The sequence below is a fragment of the Hydractinia symbiolongicarpus genome, chromosome 1, assembly GCF_029227915.1.
Source record: "Hydractinia symbiolongicarpus strain clone_291-10 chromosome 1, HSymV2.1, whole genome shotgun sequence".
In the NCBI taxonomy this organism is placed as follows: Eukaryota; Metazoa; Cnidaria; class Hydrozoa; order Anthoathecata; family Hydractiniidae; genus Hydractinia; species Hydractinia symbiolongicarpus.
Genome location: NC_079875.1, coordinates 22,271,614 through 22,294,566, shown reverse-complemented (window position 1 = coordinate 22,294,566; position 22,953 = coordinate 22,271,614). Strand labels below are relative to the sequence as shown.

At 31.4% G+C, this 22,953-nt stretch overlaps 1 protein-coding gene across 2 annotated transcripts; it reads left to right on the top strand.

The window, feature by feature from the left end:
• The first annotated feature begins 554 nt into the window (after positions 1-554).
• On the top strand, positions 555-20,620 carry LOC130646303 (IQ domain-containing protein H-like). Of its 2 annotated transcripts, XM_057452480.1 has the most exons (29): positions 555-745; positions 1,383-1,499; positions 2,414-2,505; positions 2,582-2,675; positions 3,522-3,638; positions 4,993-5,076; positions 6,843-7,038; positions 7,985-8,079; positions 8,149-8,375; positions 8,444-8,495; positions 8,570-8,626; positions 8,706-8,759; positions 8,944-9,010; positions 10,461-10,567; positions 10,649-10,715; positions 10,823-10,906; positions 11,980-12,146; positions 12,220-12,275; positions 12,475-12,560; positions 12,630-12,760; positions 13,496-13,589; positions 13,681-13,896; positions 14,447-14,553; positions 14,908-15,075; positions 15,154-15,351; positions 15,629-15,754; positions 17,116-17,177; positions 17,378-17,486; positions 20,305-20,620. In XM_057452480.1, exons 1-29 carry the CDS (start codon positions 635-637, stop codon positions 20,590-20,592), a joined length of 3,429 nt encoding a protein of 1,142 aa, XP_057308463.1. In that variant the 5' UTR covers positions 555-634; the 3' UTR covers positions 20,593-20,620. The 2 variants fall into 2 exon arrangements, with proteins under 2 accessions (XP_057308463.1, XP_057308468.1); XM_057452485.1 differs by lacking the exon at positions 4,993-5,076.
• The last annotated feature ends 2,333 nt before the right edge of the window (positions 20,621-22,953 follow it).

The window sequence follows — 22,953 nt, the reverse complement described above, 5'->3', positions numbered from 1 at the left end:
TCAAGAGTCTGTTGTCTAAGGCATGTAGCGCCAATTGTCTGTCCGTTACAATGTCAGTAATTTGTCAATTGTCTTGTCTGTTACAATGTCAGTTATTTATTTCAGTACTTAATTTCTAACTAAGCCCTAGCACCTCAACCCATAACCCAAATATAACTGCAAACTATTTAAGAATACATTTCTACCACTACTTTGTGTTGTTTTCACTTATGAACCATACCAATTAACACAGACATTATTTTTTTTATTTTTACACTGTTGATTTTAAAGGCTGGAAGAAGGAACCAATAGGTGCATGCTTGTCAAGGGCAGCTCTTTTTTTTTTACCTCTTATTAAGGAGTCGCACCAATGTGCCCACCTGCCAAATCTCAAGTATAGCAACTTACAATTGCACTTTTAACTGTAATTGATTGCTGATAACATCTTCAGGTACTATCCAAGAAAGCTATATTACCAAGTGTGTGTCAGTGACTTTACAGAATTTTAATTTTTAAAGTTTTGTTCTTGTTTGTTTGTAATTGTAAAAGCCCTAAAGGTAGGGAAGGTTGAGTAATAAATTTCTCTTTTAAACAGTATATATAGTATAAATATCAATCTCTTTACATATTATGATGACCATGGAATTTGTCTGTAATGGCTGAACTGAAGCTGGATCATATAGCAGCTGCTTTACAAGATGTGGAAACTAAAAAAAAGACGTCTGAACATGTGGATAACAAAAATTTAAATGATGTGCTAACTAATGTAAGTAATAGTATTTTTTCAAAGTTATTTGTTGTTTTTTACTTTTATACGGAAAGTTTGTCTGTAATTTATAATACCAAGCCAAGTAAAATTTCCAAAGGAGATGGTTTTTTCCTCTGTAAGAATGGGGAAATTTGAAAAAATAAGTCTAATTTGTTTTTTCGCCATTTATATATTATGTAATCACAAATGACATCAATAATTATGAAAGTTGGTGAAGCCATTTCAGTGCACTTTTAATTGTAAGGCTAAATAACTTGGAAACGGGTGAAAATAACTGACATCATTTTCTGCATGGGTACAGGACACTTGGGACCAAAATTAGGCCAATTTTGGAACAGAATACCTTAAAAACCTCAATATTTCAATATCTCTGTTTTTTGCAAATTAATTTATTTTATTGACAGTAAAAGAGTCTTTAAACTCCAAAATCTCCTTCACCAATGGTCATTATTTTAACCAGGGTTTCAAGCTATTGACAATAGGTGCAAAAAATTTTCATGTTGGCAAGTCATTGCCGACGTTGTCAAAATTCTAATTAAGAGATCTTTTCCATTTTTCTTATGCCTATGTGGATTTTTCCATGGTCTTAAATGATTAGTTAATTTTTTATTTTCATACAAAATTTTACTTTCAGATACAGCAAGATATTACTCAAATGAAGCAAAATGTTCTGAATATATTAAAAAATGATTCATCTGTGGACTATGTTAGAATTAAGTCACTTTTTGAGCAGATGGAATATGATGTTCAGGTAAATTGCAGTTACAACAATGACTTTAATCTTTTTTTATATTTATTGGTGAGAAAGTTGTGGAGGTTAAGCTATTGTAGTATTCTCTATATCAGTTAAAAAGGTTTAACTACCTACTGTTAAATTTTTAAGTAACAGAAGGTTTTAATACCCTTGGGATTCCACACAATGTGGATTATCCTGAAATGTTGAGCTTGAAATTTCCTATTCTTATAATTGCTAAAATACGTGGTATTACAGAAGAGTTGTACTGAAAGGACATGGTGTAATTTAAAGCAAACATAAAAAGTTGTAACATTTGTCCAAGTAGAATTTGGATATCTCAAAAAGGTAAATGCAAGGCAGATGTTTCGTTATAATTTGCCAATTTAAAATACACCTTTTATGACTCCCTTTAAATTTATGTACATAAAGGGGTGGGTCCTGGTTTTATTTTACTTTCGTTTTGGTTATTTATTTTTCCTTGATAGGTTTTAATAGTTACAGAAAGCCTTGCAAACATTATACATTGATTTTAAAAAAGAAATGTATAATGTTTCTTAATACTTTGCATGTTTTTTGATAAAAGAGCATAAGTTTACTTGCAGTGAATTAACACATTTTTAATTAGAACAATGCCATCAAAAGATGTGCTCATTTCATCAATAAGTTATTTCAATAAGTTGCATCATCATCAAAACACAAAAACTAGTAATTTGGAATCAGAAGAGTTTCTAGCAAAAATTCTTAAGTTTTAAAGTATATCTCTTTTAAATTACATTTTGGAATTTTAATACACCAAGAGACAAACACTTGATTTTTTAATCTATGGAGAACAACTAATCTCATACACTCCTTTACAAATTGACAAGTGAAAAATAAGTATTGTATATCTTTTTGGGAACGTACTAGTTCCTGTTTTGTCATTATTTTAGAAGAAGAGACAAAATGTTATCTCTCAATTTAACAGCAAACCTGCCACACTGACTGCTTCATCTGTTTTTTGGCAAGATAAAGTAAGTACAAGGTGAGACTCTCATTAATATTGATGTCTAACCCTACCAATGAGTTTCTTGTTGTTGTAATAAAATAAATGATTTTAGGAATGATCCATCAGATGAAAAACCCTTGCTTGCTCTGCCCCAACCAGGTGGTGATGTTAAGAGCAAAACGTCGAATGTTTCTCCTGGACAAAAGGTTCTTTATTGTGTTTTGGACAGTGATATATAAAAATATTTTAAATCACTGCCTCTATGTCTTTTGTGATTCATTATTTTAAGTATTGGTACATAATTTCTGTCACAATATTTGCACTCACTAGACCACTAAAAGTTTTGTAAACCGCGTTGGCAAAATTTTGGCATTGAATTAAACAGTGTTGATGAACTCACTATTTTCATGCATTTTGTATCAACATATTTATATCATTTTAAATTTATATAAAACTTTTATCTCAATGTAGTGTTTTATTATTTTAGCATAATGTGTAGGTTTGGTTGTGAAAAAAAAAGTTTTATGTGTTACCTACCTTAAATTTAAAACAAAAACAGGAAAGTGAAATAGCTTTTTTATTGTTTTTTTTATTAATGATTTATTTTTTACTACAAATTATATTTATAATAATTAAAAATATAAAATAATATGCAATGAAAATACATAGAAAAAAAAAAAAAAACGTGCAATTTAAAGTTTCAGTGTTTTCCAACATAATTTAACCACAAGTGGTTATAAACTTTTTTTAATGATGTAGTTAAAGCTCAAGATATTGTCAATATACTTTTCGCTTAGAGATTTTAATAGTAAAAATGTTTTATGCATTGCTGTAAGAGGCAACTTAACTACGCTCTAAAAAACTTGTTTTTTGCTATGTGCGATTCTATGGAACAGGTCTTATGGACTTCCCATGTGCAATGTCACTGTTGGCAATAATTGCCGACACATATATAAAAAATACGTTGACTATTCTGTCAAAAAATGCCAACATGAATTGCCAGAGTTCATCTACATGTGTTAAAGATAATTAGTTAATTTTATCTTTTTTAGTTTCTTGCATTGCAAAAATTAAAAAGTATAATCAATCCAACCAGACCAGATGCACGCTCTATTTTAAATAAATATTACGGTGTCCCTTTACCCTTTGAAGATCAAGGTTCAAACATGGTAAGATACTAATTTTATATTTCCATTTAACCTGTGAATAATACCTCATTCTCCATATCCAGTTTGACGTAAATCAAAATGAGGCCGTATTCTTGAAAACGAGGTAAGTGTTGAGCACTTCGTCAGCATTCAATATTTTTAGGGAAGATTAGCTGGAGAAAGTAAATTTACTTTACTTTGGGAGCTATTTATTAATTATAATATGGATCAATTTAAGCCCTGATGGAAATAATTGTTTGGGAGATCAAAATGGATTCAGCATTAAAGAATTGCAGAAAATACTGTCTTCTTAAAAGAAAAATTATTAGGTGCTAAATCTGACTTAGTTCTCAGAGTATATGCTATCTTTTGTAAATGGTTGACTCCAGATGTCACAAAATCATCTCCCTCAATGGTTTTAGATTATTAGATCCTTAGCACTATGTTGCAAAATAAATATATCAATAACACCAAAAAGAGATGCCTGCCATATATCTCCATCACCAGAAGCAACTCAATTTAATATGCTCGATGTGATTACAAAGATAAAAAGAGTAGAGTAGCATTTACCACAAAAAAATTGAATAGTATAACGGAAGTCATGTGATTGCGTATTAACATACACAATTGATAATGTGGGATTTGACCTTGTGGACAACATAGAAGACATGGTCTGCATTTCATCATACACCTAAATAAATAGTGGCATTTGTGGGTACGTGCAAGTGTGATTGCTCACCATTCACTGTCGGCCCTGCTAACACAATTTTTATAAAATCAATTCTTTTGGCACATAACAAACTGACTGGTGTTAATTATCTTCATAATAGCAACAAAACATGTTTTTAATGTTTTTAATAAATGAATAAACATGTTTTTAATAAATGGTGGTTAGCTAGCTATAAATAGTGGAAGATGACATGATTTATCCAGGTTTGATGATGAAGGTGTTTTCTTATGAAATATATTTGTTCATCATAGCTTTAGCTTTTAATATAGTTCAAACCATTATTTGTTGAAATGTGCTAGCTAAAGTATAGTAACACTAATAATGCATATGTGTTTTTTTCAGGAAATTTCACTGTTGGTCAGGCTCATGCTGTGCCCTTTATATAACCTTATTGCATGCGTCTCGTTACTTGTGGTACCATTTTGCATGACAGACAGGCAGACATTACCGATATTATAATATAAATACCACAGTATTTGCACTGCCTCTACTATGACTACTAACATCCTTGATATTTATTTATTTTAATATTTATTTATGCTTTAATCATCACTCTAAATAACTCTTCCCTAAGAATACAATACATTTTAACAAAATTGATATTTAAATAAGTGTGTATTCAACCTTTAGATATTTTTTTGTCAGGTTTCAAAAGAAAGACAGCAGATTACAGGTTTAACTCTTACCAGAGCAAATATGAAACACATAGCTAATAGTGTGGAAGAAAAGGTGTGTTGTAATGTGTTACTCCTATTATACCTGGGATTTTCAGCCCATGTCTCCCTAAAAGGGGGGCACAGTGCCTACATTTAAGTGATGAATATCTGTGCAGTTTTAGAAAAGCTTAATAAAAAATTAGTCAAGGTAAAAAATTAATTGTTACGTCACAGAAATGGCAAATGATGTCCCAAACTAAAGGTCATAGACCATTTTCCTAATTGAATAATATATATACTTTAATTTCTCACATGTTGTCATTGCCACTTTGATTCTTAGTAGGCATGTGGACTGTGTGCCAAAAAAAATTTGATATAAAAAAATATAATTTGGTATAATTGGGTTAAAGGAAAAATAAACAAGAAGCCCTGTTGCTTAAAGATTTCCGCCATTAGCGATAATTTGAAAAAGATAACAAAATCATTGAATATTCTAAAATCTTAAAATTCAATTCTCCATTCTTATTGTAACTTTAAATCATAGCTAACTTTAATTACATGTACTTATTTTCTCTATAAGAGCAATTTTATAAGAACAACAATAAGACTGAAAATTGTTGGAAAAAAAGTAAAAACAATAGGAAGGCTGAAATTTTTATGATTTTCTCCTTTTCTTTAAAAAACAACGTGGGAAATATTTTTGAATGCAGAATATTTCACAGAATTAACTAATAGATTTCAGGTCTCAAAAATTTGTAATATACTGTAAAATACTGTAAAATCCCAGTAATATTTTAAAAGAAGGTAAAATCTTTAACTTACTCTAGCAAATTCGGGAAATTCCAAGATAAAAACTTGTTATATAAAATTGATATAGGTATAAACTAAGTAGTGCAATATTTCATTTAGGCGTTCAAAACTATACTCGTTTTATATTTTTTAAAATTTTAAATGCTGTATAAACAATTAGCAATGGCATACTGAGAAATGTGAAATTACCGCTTAGGATTACTCTTCAAACTTCCATAATATGGCAAAATATGGAGTGTATTGCCATAATTTCAGCCTAAATTTTAACAATCATGCTAAATTGCAAATTATGTCACATATAACACTGTTAAGTCAAAAGAACCACTATGTAAAATCTCAAAGGACTATAAAGAATTGGGGTGAGCAGACTTTACATATAATACCTCTTTACTTCTTTAAATATTCTCTGAAACTTAAAATTTTTAAGTGTCTTTTATTTGTGTTAACTTGATTAGCTGGTTTGGACTTTGAAGACATTCTTGTTACATGTTTGGACCATCAAGTTTTACCTATATTCTTTACACCACATGGACAAGATGTTTTTATCCAATAACCAATTCAGATCTAAAAACGCTTCCATGTTTTTTTGTTAAAATCTATTATCACAAACAATAATGATAACGACTGTTAACAACCATTAAATAAATTGATAGTTGTCCTATTTGCTGCCCTATGTCTGTTTTATTTGGGTCCAGTCCTAAATGAAATTGCACCTGTCCAAGTTTTACTTTTAGTTTTCTTACACTCAGTTCTAAAACAAAAGAATAAACTTGATTTTCACTGGAGTTTTCCTTTAAATTGACTCTACATGCAAGAGAATGAAGTTTGTATGTAAATAAAAGAAAGTTATTACTGCTATATCCTAAATATATTTTATAGGTTTGTTTCTAGCCCCGCAAAGTAAAAGCATGGCCGTACATTGGTTTCGTTTTGCCCATTTGGCTTGAGAAATGATGTTAGCTTATTTTCCAAGGGTTTATATTTTATTTAGTTTATATATTAATTTGAAGTCTCATACTGTTTTAATAGGCTGCATCACAGTTATCCAACACTCCATTACCTGTTCAACAAAAAAAAGTGGTTCTTCATCAACCTGTCGATGCCAAACAATACAAGGGACGGAACCTGTCAAAACCTCAATATAACTTAGCTTTGGTTAGATTCGATGAAGCATCTCTTACAGATGCCACTGATTTACACTGCAAACAACATCAGCATAACTTAGGTAAATGTCTAATTATATTTACCAGGGACATTAGCAGCTATGTTTGTTTTGTTCGTATTCCCGTGTGTTAAGTCTTAAGGTATATGAAAATGTCTTATTGATTTTTATGCAATCTGTAGAAAATACCTTTAGTAGGCTCATGGTATGAATTTTGCTTTTTCTTGTAAAATAAAAGTTAAAATAAGCTGTTAGGTAAAGAATAGTATTGCAACAACTACATCTCCAAAACAGTAAAAAATATGACCATTTAATTAAGAATAAAAGCATCTGCCATGTAATGCTATTTATTGGGCCGTAAACGTATTTTACACAACGTTAATGAACTCCTATTTTTTAGCTCTATTTAGCAAATTTTTATTAAGCTTGTTCCCCAACAGTAGAAGACAAAAAAAATTTTGCTATGTACTTTCAAATTTGTTCCTTTTTTTAAATGTGTCCAGTCATGAAGGATTCTTACATGCCGAAACCCTGTTCTTTATTAGGAAAGTTTGGGAAAATACAAGTTAAAGGTTGAACTACCTAGGCTACTTCCATGAAGCGCTATTATATTTTTTTATTTATTTATACTGTTTGCTGGAAAATGAACTTTTTTCTATGTGTGTGTTTTAACTTGTATTGTAAAAAACAGATATTGAATAGTTCAAACGTTACGTGTGTGACGTATTCCCATTGGTTGCTTGCTTCATAGACTGTATTCTTGATCTTAAAAGTCAAGTACGTTATAGATGACTTAACTTGTTTTTGCTTCAGTGAGCAGGGTAAAGCTGAATAATATTGAAACCTATTATTTAGATTCCTTTTTCTTACTGAATACAAGGAAAAACTATTTTTTACTTTTTGTAAATCATGATTGATAAAAGGATCTAAAATATGACAAATTTTGAGATCATCCGAAGGATTTAAAAAAAAACTACCATCGCAAAAAATGTTTATCTGATCATTATAGATGCAGTAGATGGATTCTACAACAAGGAGATGCAATCACCTGAAAAATCTTCTCCGTTACGTTCATCCTCCACGCAGCTCATGGACCAACATAAGGTAGGTAAAATACTTATTAAGAGATAGTGCTCAAGGCGTACGTAACTTTAATATTATGATCATGTTTAGATAAATAAAGCGATTGCACCTATGTCCACACCAGCAAGTGATTTAGCACATCGACCACCTCATAGATTTGTTATTCAAAATGGTCGGGTAAATACATCATCCCAAGATTTTCTACAGTTTAAAAAATATTATTGTTTATCATGGGAAAGTGTATCAAATTTGCTTTTAAAGTTAAAGAAAGTCGTGCTGGATTACTCTATACCTATTGCATTTATTGATGGTGACAGGTAATTATATACGATCAAGGAAAAATGTTGCATGTTTTGTTTGTAGTCAAATATGATATTTTATTTAGACTGGCTGATCTTGCTATGTTTTTTGAACTCGGACCCAAACCCACCATCAAGGTAAATACAATACTGATACGAATTACTTAACAAAAGGTTGTGTTGAACTGAGTTTTGTTTTGATTTTGTTTCAGGACCTACTAATGTGTGTACTAAATAGCAAAGACGTGGAGTGCATAATCCTTATACCAGTAATTTTTTATGCAAATTTTTACTTTGTTTGTTTTGTATTTAATTTATGTCATTAACTAGAAGTAATTAAAATTCCAGGGACGTCGATACATAGCTCCAGATGGTGTTGAAGCAGCTTCAATAAAAATTCAAGTTTGTATATTTTTTATTGTTTTTGAAGGGAATTTAATTTTAAGAAATCTTGAACCCAAAAACATATAAAAGATGTTTTCAAGAATAATTATGTCTGCAACAAAGCATTGTGTTCTGAGACCTATACATCAAATAAAATCATGCTGAAATATGCTCATCATATTATGAAAATCTTCTATCTTAGTCGACATGGCGCTGTCACAGAAAACACACTGCTTATTTAGAATACCGTAGACGGAAGTGGGCTGCAGGTATTTTTTAACTACTTGGTTTTTTGTTTAGAGTAAAAAACCATTTTTTTTTTGTCTAAATTTTCTTTCTCAGCTATGTAAGAACAGCATCAGATTGTATAAAATAACATGTTGTAATAGTTAAGCTTATAAGTGCAGTTAAAATCTAATTTATTTTCTATACTTCCACATTTATTTAAATGAATAAAAAAATAAAACTTGTGATTGTCCAATATCTCAGATATTGCTTTTATTCCTTCCTTTTTGTTTATAGTTTCTTGCCATTTTCTTTTATTGCAAGAGTTTCTTTTAATTTACGTTTCTTCACTTTCTCTGTGTAATATTTCGCGTCACTAAAAATAATACCATGCCCGGCTTCTGCAAGATGGTTCCTGCCCTAGTTCCCGAGACTATTATTGCTATCATGATTGGGGTCATGCAGTCATGTTCTGAGCATTCTTTCTGTTTTGCTAATACGACACTTTTCACAGTCCTAACAATTCATTCACAACAGTTTGTCACTTGAGATCGTGTTACATATATTTTTAGGGGCTTTGTTCTCCTTGTGTATAAACTCAATTTTGTACTATTTCCTAGTCTCAGACAATCCTTCGTTTTATCATACCGGCATAATCTTGATTTTTCGTCTTCTTAAACATCCTAATCTCTTCCTTCATTGCTTTCTTCACAACCGTTTTTAGAAACCGTTTTGACTACATGTTATGTTTTTGATGTACAAAATAATTCTTCTTCAAAATTTTATTTCTCTTTTTTTTTTATCTATTTTTTAATGTTTTATAATATTTATTTTCCTTCTAATTGTACAGTCAACGAAAGCTATTGTGTTATCTCGCTCTTTTTAGGCAGGAAAATTTTATCGTTTTGCAAATACTATGCAATTCCAAATGGGTGTCTTGTATTTTGAGGGACATGTGCCATGTGATAAATCCTTCATTTCTTATTTCTTCGTATGTGCTCTGCCGAACAGGATAAAACAGACGATCCTATAAAATAGGGCATATGCTTGGTTCATAGACTGTATTCTTGATCTCAAAAGTCATGTATGTTATAGAGAACTTAACTAGTCATAACAATCCATCTTTGTTTATGTTTTAGTAAAATTGGGGTTCTTTATTCGACTATGTTTTGGTATTTTTAATTTATTTCTTTGCTGGTAAAAGTTAGCAGTATTATTAGGTTAAGGTGCTACATTATTTAAATAGAAAAAAATAAGAAGAAAAGCAAACCAAAAGCTTTCACATTCTCTTTAAATTTTCGGTCTTTTTTCGAAGTTCGTTTATCTAAAGGTATCTTTTTAAAACTCGAATTAGATCTAGATTGTTCTCTCATCATTTATTTTAACTTAATTACTAGCGTGTCCAATTTTAAAGCAATCCTAAAAAGTTTATTCCCTAATTTCGCGAATTTTTCTACACACAAAAAATAAAGTATTAACCTTCTTCATCACTAGGTATTATTGCACTTACGTGGATGATGAAATGCAAAATGACTATGATCAGATCAGTGTTAAAGCAAAACCAAATTGTTTACTTGCAAAACTTTCGCAAAAGAGCACAGGTGCCTGGTTGTTTTTACTTTTAGCATTTGGTTTATTTTGGTTTATTTTTTTTCTTGTGACTATAATAGCGTCGTTGTTAGGAATTTCAAAACAGCTGGAAGAAAATAAAGACTTCAAAACGAGTTATTGTACACATTCCTTCATTAGGTATTTTTTTAACTATTAGCTATAATGTACTTTCCCTTCGTTCACTGCAACTTCAATTTTGAGAACTCGATTTTAAACTCATGGTGACTTGCGTTTGTTCACTTTAGGCTACAATACTGTAATTCGCGACAGTCTGCATAATATTTCAACCCTTCAAAATAATCAAATTGGTAGAATCTGTGACGTCATAGGTACGTATCCTATTTGATAAGCAGGATACTAGATCATTATCATTTTACTTTGTTAATTTGACTTTGTTGTCTTTTTTTATGGATCCATGGCATGAAATGAATTACAAAATCTGTATTTTTTTGCAAAAATTGTGGTACATCTTTTTCTTGCTATATCATCATGTTACATCTTTTTGCAGCTTTTCTTTTCGCTCTAGTTGTGATACTCATTAAATTTGATTTCACCTCAGTTTTTATTTTCAGTCTATTATTTATAAATCATGCGCAACTTGAAAACATGCTCATAGATTTCATAGTTTAAAACTGTAAGAAGCACCTGTGATGTTACTCCAGATATTGATGTCTACAAGATATTTTTTTATGGGGAAGGGAACACTAAACATCTTTTTTTGTATTTATAATTAAAGTCATAACTGGCATAGCTAACTTATATTTACCAATGTTGACAGTCGTGTGCATGATTTCACTAAAGAAAATGAAAAAAGTTGTGACAAAACTTGTACATAAGAAAATTATTTGGTACAACACATAAGCCTGTTTCGATCTTTAAGATACTTCTCATAGAATTTCCCAAGTTGTACTTCATCTAAATTCACGTTGAGAAATGTTATTTTTTTATAAGAACAATTTAGAATACGAACACAATCCTCGGAGCTTGGCAATATTAACTTGGATGTTCTTGAACATAATCACAGCAGCCCTAAAGCAACAAAACATATGATCTTTAAGAGATTTTGGAGTGTAGCATGATTTTAAACCGTAATTTTCCAATGTACTACTTTTGTTCTCGTTCCCACTTCCAATATTACTCTGCCGCATCTGAGGACGGGAACTACTTTACTTAAATCATTGGGAATTTCTTGAAATTCGCGGAAATTTTTTGCTTCTGACTTACTTATAACTACATACAATTTGCATGTGAATTTCAACTTCAGTAGTCATTACTTTATATACCCTACATAAAATTCCTTGAAAAAATAGTATAAATTGAGAAACAAATCGTCATCAAATGTTTTTGCAAAATTAATTCCCTAAAAGTGTACCTTATTTTAAATTCCACCTTATTTGTTTAGATCCTGACACCGAAGTGATCTACGTTTGTCCGATACAAATAAGTGAAGAGCTGCAAGACTACTACTTGAAATTGTTGCATGTTGTTTCAAATGCCACTGGGCAAGATTACAATGCTTTAAAAGAAAGATTAAAAATTATAACTCCAAATCATTTTGATAAGTTTCCAGTATGTGGTTTTAACATCTGGTGTATTCTATATTTCTTTTCAGTATCTTTGTAAACTCGTATGTTTTTTGTAGCAACACAATCTGTCGTTATCCACATTATTAAAGTACAGTACGAAAACGATTCTCAGGTTTGTAGGAATTTATGCGTGTTGAAAGAAACAATACAGCGCACTTGAATGCATTTCGCTTTATTAATTGTTTTTAAAGCAAGTGTCCTTTTCTTCGTTATTTTTTTAACTTTCATTGCGTGGATTTTTTTTAAAAAAAATTTTTTTTTGCAACATCAAGGTTAAGGGTACTAAAATTTAAAAAGATACTTTTATTTAGAATTAAAGGCTTAATAAAAGGAAAACAAGCGTACATTGTCCCTGGAATGATGAATGCTGATGATTTATTTGTTTCGGAACAATTAGGTACATTATATTTTTGTGTTTATGATGCAAGTTAAGATGTGTTTGGTGACATCATAGTTAATGTTTCAGGCATTCCAATTCTTGGTACAGAACCTGACTTAGTGCAGTTGTATTCAATGAAGTCGGGTGTGCGACGTATCTTTGAAAGTGCAGGGGTCACCTGTGCGCCTGGTGAGTATGATGTCTACAGCATGCAACAGGTAGGCCGTCGTATGTTTTGTTTACAACCATTAATTTTATTGTATATTATATATTGGTCATTTGAAACCCTGTGGCGATTTGCGAAAAAGATCTGTTAAAATCACAATATATACATATATTTTAAAATTTAAAGAACAAACTATTTTAAGTAAATAATTTTTTTTGGATTCATAATCCCTTGAACAAGTAGATGCAACTAGAATGTTTTCTTTTAGTGGTAACTAACTCTTGCTTAAGTAAATGTTACTCGTTAATTATATACAAATCTCGACATGAATAAAATTTGGGAAATTGATCTTTTCGATCTGTAATCTGTAATCGCGCCAAATTTTTTTTGTCATCCCTAAATTGAATCCACACCTAATTTAACTTTGATCGACAAATTAATGCCACATCAGAGTTAGGATTTTCTTCCGTCGCTGTTGTTATGTTACACTTGTTTTTTTTGCTCTATCTATAACATATTTTATTTCTGTTTCCCACAGCTGTACATATGTAAATTATATTAATTATAGGATTTTTGTCGCAGTCAAGTTGAATTAATTTTATTTTGTCGCCCAATTGAATTTGGTCTAAAAATTTATTTTGCGCCATTGACAAATAAAGTCCGATCCAAAATTAAGCAGATGTCACAGAACATAATTTTTTACTGCAGTAATGTGTCTATTTTTAGAAATATTTTTCCAATAATACCCTTTTAATGTGTCTATTTTTATAGATATTTTTTGTTATAGATCTACGAAACCTTAGCCAGACTTGTAACGGAAAATTTGAACGTGACAAGGTGGTTGTTTAAAATGGATAATCAGGTCGATGGGCGTGGAACTGGTACGTTGGGCGAGAGAAATAGGTTGATAGTTCTTTCGGATATATCCTGAATTGCTTTGGAGAGTAACATTTTAATCACTTTTTGTTTTAGCTTATTGTGATGTCACACCCTATCTTTCTTGTTTGGAGTATGCCCTTAAAGAAGAGGAGCGATATGGAGAGAAATGGAATAAAAAATGGGCGTATGAGTCAGTATATAATACCATCTTGTTGGAAATTCCAGAAATTCTTATGAATTATGCAACTCCTGACAATAAAATTGTCTATCCAACGTGGGGTGAATTTTTGACACATTTTTTGGCCCAAGGTAAGCTTTTTGCATTACCATTCATTTCTTTTGATATCTTAAAGCTTGCCTCCTGTGACAAAACAAGTTGCTTCATATGAAACGGCTTAGAAAATTGTGTCTTGATCGGTTATCAAGATTTCATGATTATATTAATTAATGCATGGTATTATGTTAGGAGAAATGAGATGCTGTTTGAAGGGTTTATCAAGGTGTGTGGTGTTGTAAATATGTTTTCACCTATCCAGTTTGATATTTTGAACATATTTCTGTGAATATTAATACTTAGTTACCCTGATTATTATTCATACCGGTAGAGCACTAATCGATGAATTCATAATTAGCTTTTATCTGGGAAACCAATAAAGATTTTGCAAAAAAAATGAAACGATAGACAACTTTTCAACGTCTATCATATGAAACCAACTTATTTTTTGTAGGGGATAAGCTTTAACAAAACTGTTATCCCAATTTTTATAAATAATCATTGTATAAATCATTAACCTGTATGCCGTAAACTTTTCAAGGTCGAAACTGTACTAATGTACTTGCTCTTTGTTTTTTTTGTTAGGTGGAATTATCGAAGCGTGTCCACCATCGGACAGCACCACATCTATAACTGCTAATGTACTAATCGAACCTGATGGCGAAATAAAAATACTCTCTGTGGCTGATCAGGTAAAACATTTCAAACCTTTTAATAGTCTGTTTTAGTTTGTAACGCAAACACAGTATCGCAAAATATATTAAATTTATAACTTTCGTTTATCGCAAACATGTTAAACCTATATCTTTTGTGCCGCAAACACGTTAAACCTATACATTTTGTGACGCAAACATAGTAAACCTATATTTTTTTGTATCGCAAACATAGTAAACCTATATTTTTTAGTTTAGTAAAATTAAACCTAGATCTTTTGTATCGCGAACATAGTAAATCTATATCTTCTTTGCTAAGTATGCCAAAAATAAGCCATCGTATTGACAGTAAAGGCCCCTTTCTTTCACTTTAATCTTGCCTTTAATATCCAGATTCATTCAACGTCCCGGTACAACTGTTGGGGTCACACAATACCACAATCATCGATCAAAGCTGATGTCATTAACTCTCGTGTCAATTCCATAAGCTGTGCGTGCAAGAATCGTGGCATTGTTGGATATTGTTCCATTGATTTTGTTACGTTTATCGATCCACAAACGGTAGTTTCCGTACTTGTACGCATATAAATTTAAAATCGCTGTTCATGAATTTAGATCGAGTTTGCCTTCGTTTTTTAGGACTCACAAGTACTATGGGCGGTTGGATTGGGTTTGTCATACAATAGCAGTTACTCGTTGATACGTTGGATGACAGTGCTAACCAATGGTCATCTCAATGTAATGAAGAATACGTTTGAAGTTGATGTGGATGGAATTACTTCAATGCGCACTGCCTACAATTCACGACGGAAGAAAGTTGATAGGGAAAAATCAAAGGTCTTAATTCGCCAATTTTTTTAGTCTTCATTTTTATGTTTCCAACCAAGAAATCGTCAAAGCTCCATCATTAGAAAAACAGGCCAATTTTCCATATTAAAGTTTTTTAAATATTTTATAGATAAAGTGTACACGCATAGAAACATTTATAACTGATTCAAATCATGTGTTAAAGTTACCACACTCTCTTCTCTTTGCTTACCGATTCGGTTTTTTTGGTGGGGGTTGCACCAGCTAGTTTCACTTTACCTAATGACCTAACCTTTCACATTTTTAGGTAGCTGAGAAAAGTCCACGTTATTGCGTGTTGAGTACGAACTTACACCATACCAACCTAAATAACCTTCATTACAGCGTATTTTTTCAACTTTGCAAGGCTCATGGCATTGGATACGACGAAAAGGTGGGTTCATGTATTGCGTATTTGTGTGGGATGATACAAACGCAATGCGGATTTTTATAGCTGATGGCAGTTTCAGCGGATAATTTTTCGAAATTTAGTCTAAACTTTTTTCACAATAGGAATAAGGCGGGATGCGCTACAAATGTTGACAGTTTTTATGCTAGATAGCATTATGGATAAAGTTTTATACCCTTTAACCAGAATGTTTTAATTGCAACTGAGCTTAGATGATATAAATTCAATAATAAAAATCTTTTATCAATAAAAGTTTTAAAAATTAGAAATTTTTAATTGTGTATTAGCTATCACAGCAAGCTCAGAGTTTTTCACTTTTTTCCACAGAAAACAAATACTCTCTCAATCCGGGTAAATCCTTGCAAACCCACAGTTATCCTGGCAATAAATTTTTTTAAAACAGGTACTTGTTACGCGTAACCTATAAAACAGTACTAGCACCTCGTAATATCACTTGTAAGGAAGATATATATTCTGTTACATAACACGTTTTTTTTCCAAAAAAATGGTGAATTCAACGTTGAATTTCGATTTCACCAAATTAGTTATTTTTCACGTGATTTATCCTCATAATAGAATACTGACCGGATATCTGTCTTTTTGTATCGAATGACCCTCTCTCAATTTAGTGTATAAAAAGTTTTTTACAACGGCAGCAAATTTTTATATTTAGACATGTAGAGGCAAATTTAATGATTTAGGAGTAAAAAGTTTTATGAGGACAAAAGATTTTTGGATTTTACTTTCGCAACTGAAAAAATAATACCATTTCTAAGACAAACTTTTGCGAATGAAAGTTTATAAAAAATCCCCATGCATACACTTTTTCGAGTTCGAAAAAATAAAAATAAAATATTTAACACCTGAATAATAAACGCCCACTTCTTCGGTCGAAAAGAGACGCTTATTTTATTTCCTCATTTAACAATTTATTTTACGTCCATTGATGATGAAAATATGTCAAGAATGAATATTTGAATCCATTAAACGCACTTTTTTAATAAACGTTCAACTAAAAGTTCCCCAAGGCATTTATTTGATGCTAACATTTAGTTGTCAATAAGCTCAAATGCACCCTTGAATTAGATTGGATTTTTTCCCTTAAAAATATGTCTGTTGTTTTTTTTCTGAGGATATAATCATCTAGTAAGTAATGCAAAATATTTCGCGAGAAAATTGATTTAATATGTGCAAAAATGATAGGGAAATGTTACCTGCTTATTTATCAAAATTGTCTTTATTTTGCGCTTGTAATGTGCTTAAGCAGTCAGCGCATACGTGATCATATTTTCTGCTCTAAAACAGCCTTAAACTGTTAAAATGTCGATCTTTGAATTTTTGAATAGTTAAAAGTTGGAACAACATTCACTCTGATGGACCACATACGAAAAGACACAATAGGAATGCTGTGAGTATATTTTTTACTTTCATTTTCAATGATTAACAAGTTAGGGAAAGTTTGAATTTTGATGCTAACAATCGATATGGTTATGAAAAAGATGTATGTCTACCAACTATTGGATATTTCCGAAGTTCTAACATGGCTTTTACGCCGACATTTTTGTGCATTGTTTTTTGTCTATAAATGGTTCATGTGTTTTCGTATAGGACTATAGGTGAATCACTACACAATGCAGTGTCCTCTTTCGCCATGAATCTTTCTCTCATTCATCAGGATATATCATCACCCAACATGCAAGGCGTATCCAACTTTAAGGCATGTATAAACTATCGCATACGGTTGTTTTTTTAATTGAATCACACAGTATTATAATATATTTTTACCCTTTCGTGGTGGCGGCGGTCTTCAGGATATTTTTGGACAGGAGATAACAAAGTGACCGATGAATTAGGGTCCTTTCACGTACGTACATCACAGCTTTTCTCTGGATCTACACAAAGTTAGTTATATTTCTGAATTTTTGAAAAAAAATCATAATAGCGCCAATTTGGGGAGTTTTAAGTTTTTCTCTAAAAAATTTTGTTTTTAACAACCAAAAACAAATATTAACATAAAACACTTATATAAAACATTTATATGTTTTATATAAGTGTTTTTTTTTATTATGGATCTACACAAAGTTAGTTATATTTTGAAAAAATCTAAATTTGGGGAGTTTTTAAGTTTTTCTCTAAAAAATTCTGTTTTTAACAACCAAAAACAAATATTAACATAAAACACTTATATAAAACATTTATATGTTTTATTCTTAAATGTATTTTAATGCTGTATATAAAGTGGATAATTTTATATACGTGTTTTATGTTAATATCTCTAAAAATTATCATTAATTTTTTCAATAAATGGTCTAAAAATGTTAGTACAGAGCATTATCAACAACTTTTATTTGATCTCATATGCAGGAAAAATCTGGTTGCTAGCCTACAATTAAATGCTAAAAATAGTTATTTTAGCATCCTTTTCTACGTTCGTCTTTTCTCCAGACCCTTTTACTAGATTTTTTGATATTTTGCACATTTTAGATTTTCCAAAAAAAATATTAGTAGCATTTTTGTAAAAATTAACTGAATTTGGGCACAAAATATTTTTTTTAAGTGTTTTTTTTGGTGAGTAGTAAAGTTTCTTGGTGAGATGAACTGTTTTTTTGGGGGGTATAAAAAGCCAAGTAGACTAAATTGCTTTTTTCTTTTTGTTTAATGATAGCGGGTCTCATCTTGATCATTATGTTGTCAAATTTCATAAAGGATAGACTCTAGAAATTAAGTTTTAATTGGTTCTTGTTTCCATTTCTTTTACATTCCTCAATAACCGACCTTAGCCATGATATTGTTGCATACATCGTCGTCATAAAAGTACTTACAGTATTCCTATGCCAAATGATTCTTCCTACGTCCATATTATTTGTTGTCAAAAGTGGACGTTTAGTGTCAATGTTGTAGACGTGTTGCTAAGATAGATCCCTGATGTGATTATAGTGCTCGATTGTCTCTTTAACCAGAACTTTCGTTTGCAAGAACAATTTCTAAAAAAACAATACAGAGAGTGATTTCTGAATAATAATAGTTGGCAGTAATCTCGTCATTATTCCGCGATAGTTGTTTGTATCTGATAGTAACTTTTTATATGATTTTACTAGCGGGTTAATCAATGACTTTAAAATAATTTTTGACGCGGTACCAGACTGAATTATGTAAAATGTTTGCTAGCTAACTAGAAAAGTGTTAACTGTTGGTAAAGAAAAATGTTAGATTCCTTTTTAGGTTTAACACAATTTATTTCTCCAAGTAATGTAATAATAAAAGTTTTTTGGCAATTGCTAGATCGTTATTCGCAATTTATTAATAGGCTATTCAACCATTCTAGTTCTTCATCCAAATTTAAGTATAGATCTATTTGTCGTTGAAACCCTTACTTTTTGCCAATGTGATTTGGTATGACATCCGCAAAAGACCTTTCGTTTACGACATTTACTATTGGTTCTATCCTAAGGAAGAAAGTTGGATAGTGAGATTGACATGCAAACGGTCACTTGTATTAACTGAATTAGGACCAGCTATGTGTGACATGATTTGATAATACCGTTCGTTGATGAAAACAAAGCAACATGGTAAACATCGATGTGACAAAAAAGCGTGATGAAAGTTTGATCAGTGCCACGACTAACAGCCAAGGGTATATATTAATATACGAATATGTTAATACATACGATACTTCGAATCCTCCACTGGACAGTAGGGCACCCAATCGAAAAACACGATAATAGGTGTCACACCTATTATCGTGTTTATTGAGGATACTGTCTATATTTCCTAAACTGCGAAATAAAAGTAGGTATTTTCTAAAAGCCAGATAAATTTCATATCGAATAGTGTTATTTTGGTCATAGAATGATAAAAAATAAAGTAAAAAAATTCGGAGAATCACACTACAAATTTGCTCTACTTGAGTACTAAAACGGTTTATTGAATTTATGTCGAAAAATTGGTCGCGCTTCTAGACACCGTTTGAGAGCTCAGTATGTCCAGAACATTAATATTCATGCTTGTACCTTTCAGCATAAAATGTAGAGTGTATCAAGCAAAAATTGTTTTGCAGATATCGAGATTTAAACTTTGTTAACAAATTAAATTTTTAGTAAAAAGGACTTAAAAATGATGTTTGCTATTTGGGTGTTTCATGCCCGTTCGACACTGGGCTTCCTTAAAAATTTTAATGAGAATAATAAAATCCAGGCCAGTCCCTGCTTTGTTTTTTTTTTTAACTTTATTTATTTTGACCCTAGCGCGCATTAGCAGTTTTAACACTCTCTTCTAGTTGGTCTGGTGAAAAACCGGTTCTCCTGCATCCACGCCAGATATATAAAAAATATAAGGACATGCGAGTGATCAAGGACGCAGCGAATTTGTTTTCATGAAAATCTTGATCTCTAATATACCCACATTGTTTTGAAAAACATACACGTGTGCGTGTTTGTACTGTATGCGTAATTTCGACTGCGGTTTCCTGTTTTTTTTAACCCTCCTCCCCCAAAAAAGATCTCATTAATTTTATTATAATAAATATATATTTATAGGGTGCTGTTGAAGATCTAAAATGTGTTCTCAAATGCCTTGAAATTAATATGAACTTACATCAACGAAATGTTTCCACAGTCAAATCAATGAGATCAGAACGCCAGGTGAAATCAGCGAGTGACAGCGCCCCCTCAACGGACAAAGAAGAGATTTCTCGAAGCAACGAGACTTTTTTTAAAAAAACACCAATTTCTTCATCGAGTGCACATTGTTTTTCCAGTCATGATTGTGTCGATCACCGGTTTCCTTCCTCACCCGTTTCAGGTGGAGATGAAAATGTAATATAATATATTGTTGGTTTGATTTTCTTTAAAATTCTTTTATTTCTGCCTTTAAAAAACCTATTTATTTACAAAGAATATTTCCTGTGGTTTTAGTCTTTATATGTTTTAATAAGTTGAATCTGCTCATCTGTTTTGTTTATGTCTAAAGAGCATACTCCACGACTAACTTCGATCCCAAAATTTCTGCTAGGAAATAATTTTAATGGTTAATTCTACAAAAAAATGCGCTCATTTTTTATGCTCAAGTAAAAAAGTAAAATTTCAGTAGACAACATTTTTTGTAATTTATTGTCGTCGAAACAAATGCTACGAATCAGAAATACTATAAATGCACATTCTAGTGTTTTGGTGTCTATTTTATTCCTGCTAAAAAAAGAAAAGTAGATTTTTAATTAATTGATTTTTTAATTGATTTTCGTTTTCCATCTTTTTTGTTAATTTACTAAAGTTTCTGCAGGAGGGTTACTAAAGTTTCTCTGTTTTGTAATCAAAATATGTTCGGGTAAAATGTGACACGGTTTTCAGAATAATAATAATTATATATTGTTATTGAAAAACTACGCAAGAAGATTTTCAACTGCTAAAACATCACAGTATACGCGATTTGGAAATTAGGATACCATTTTTTAATTTTCTATCGCCGTGGATTTTGATTTCTTTATTATACATACAAAAAAGCTAAAAAATATGGTATCCTAATTCCAAAATCGCGCGTTATGTTAAGCGCCCAGGCTTTTGTTTAAATTTCAGGTTTTAGACCAGGTATTTATGCGAGGAAATGTGTGCTTTAGAAAACACAAAAAGAATAGTTTAAAAATCAGTAGCCCGAGGAAAAATCAGCAAGTTCGCCTGTCCTCGTTATAACAGGAGATTTGTAGTGGTGTAAAATATGCTTGACTTGTCTTTCCACGATGATTCTAGTTAATGGGTGTTCTCAGAGTCTCTGATCAAAAACATTTAACACTCAAATCTATCTCTATAAAAACTTTCTAAGGTTTTTTCGTCCCCGCTATCCACTCATCGGAAACAATTTGAAAAATGAAAAAGTAATATTAGGTGATTTTTGTTATGAAATACAGTTTGTTTAGCTATACGTTCTTGCCTGAACAAAAGCGCTAGAAATTAGGATCAAGGTTGGTTTTTAAGAGGGAAACGGAACGAACAGATTTTTGCGAAGCAATTGAGCTTCGCGAGCGAAGCGAAATTGTGGAGCACGTTTGCTACGCGAAGTATACCAAGAGAATTATTGAGATTCTCAAAATTTCGATAGAAAAAAATCATATAAAATCAGCACAAAGAAATATGACTTTTATTTTACGAAAAGGTGGGTTATTTTCTTGTCTAACAGAACAAATAAGTTTGGACCAAGCAGCTGTTATAAATATTAACTAAAAATGCCAGTAAATAGGCTTTGTACCCCACTACCCCCCGTCTTTCGTACCCCCCCCCCCCCCCCGTTATTTCCCGATTTTCCGTTTGCCGGAAGCGAAAGACTGGGAAGTACACTCAAGCAATCAGAAAACGGCTATCGGCTAATTTGAATTATCGTGTATTTTACAGACCTAACACAGATACATAGTTCTAAATCTGAACTATTTTATCAAATGGTGCCTTTATCTGGAAATTCTACTTTGTTTACCTACTTTCGCAAAAAATTTAGGGCTTCATCATTTTCTTTACGACCCTATGTTTTTGCATTGTGTTTCATGAGCTTACAATAATGTGGTATTGCTAAGTTATGATACGTAAAAACTACTCTTGAATGACCCTTTAAGAATGTGAAACCACATAATAGACCTTAACCAAATTTTGTGTTTTTCGTAACTTTTGTGTTCAGTATGGTAGATTAGTGTGCGTGTCAACTGGCCAAAAATGCCATAAGTATGAGGGCAAGCTTGAGCAAATTGTTAAATACAATTTGTACTTTCCAAATGGAAAAGAGTGCCTTCAATTATGTTGTCTTGGCCACAAAAAGTAGTGATTTATATTTTACGTGGTTAGCCTCATTTATTCCAATAAATTTACCCTGTCAATTTTGTTCCAGGAGGGACAACATGGCGGTTCCAGAGTGCTAAACCTTCCATTTGAGCTACAAAAACCCATTAAATTTCTGTTAGATTGCGTACAATGAGAGCGAGAGATGTTATCTTTCAATACGTGAGATAAAAAGAAGAAAGCGAAACCACATCCCGTGTTGTTATTGTTTTTCTGTCAAAAATTTGAAGCTGTTTTATAAATCTTGATAAAGTTATTAAATTGTTTTCGTTTCTGTAGATTGTTTGTTTTTGTTTATTGTTTCCGTGAGTTTACAAAATTCATTTCATAACTAGTGCCGTTATTTTTACGTAAAAACAACCCACAAGC

What these genes read in the sequence shown, in the direction of transcription:
- LOC130646303 (XM_057452480.1), top strand. Translation starts at nt 635, where the DNA reads ATGGCTGAACTGAAGCTGGATCATATAGCAGCTGCTTTACAAGATGTG. An exon ending in ACTTTCGCAAAAGAGCACAG is followed by an intron (nt 10,568 to 10,648) that starts GTGCCTGGTTGT and finishes CGTCGTTGTTAG; the next exon opens with GAATTTCAAAACAGCTGGAA. An exon ending in AAAGACACAATAGGAATGCT is followed by an intron (nt 17,178 to 17,377) that starts GTGAGTATATTT and finishes GTTTTCGTATAG; the next exon opens with GACTATAGGTGAATCACTAC.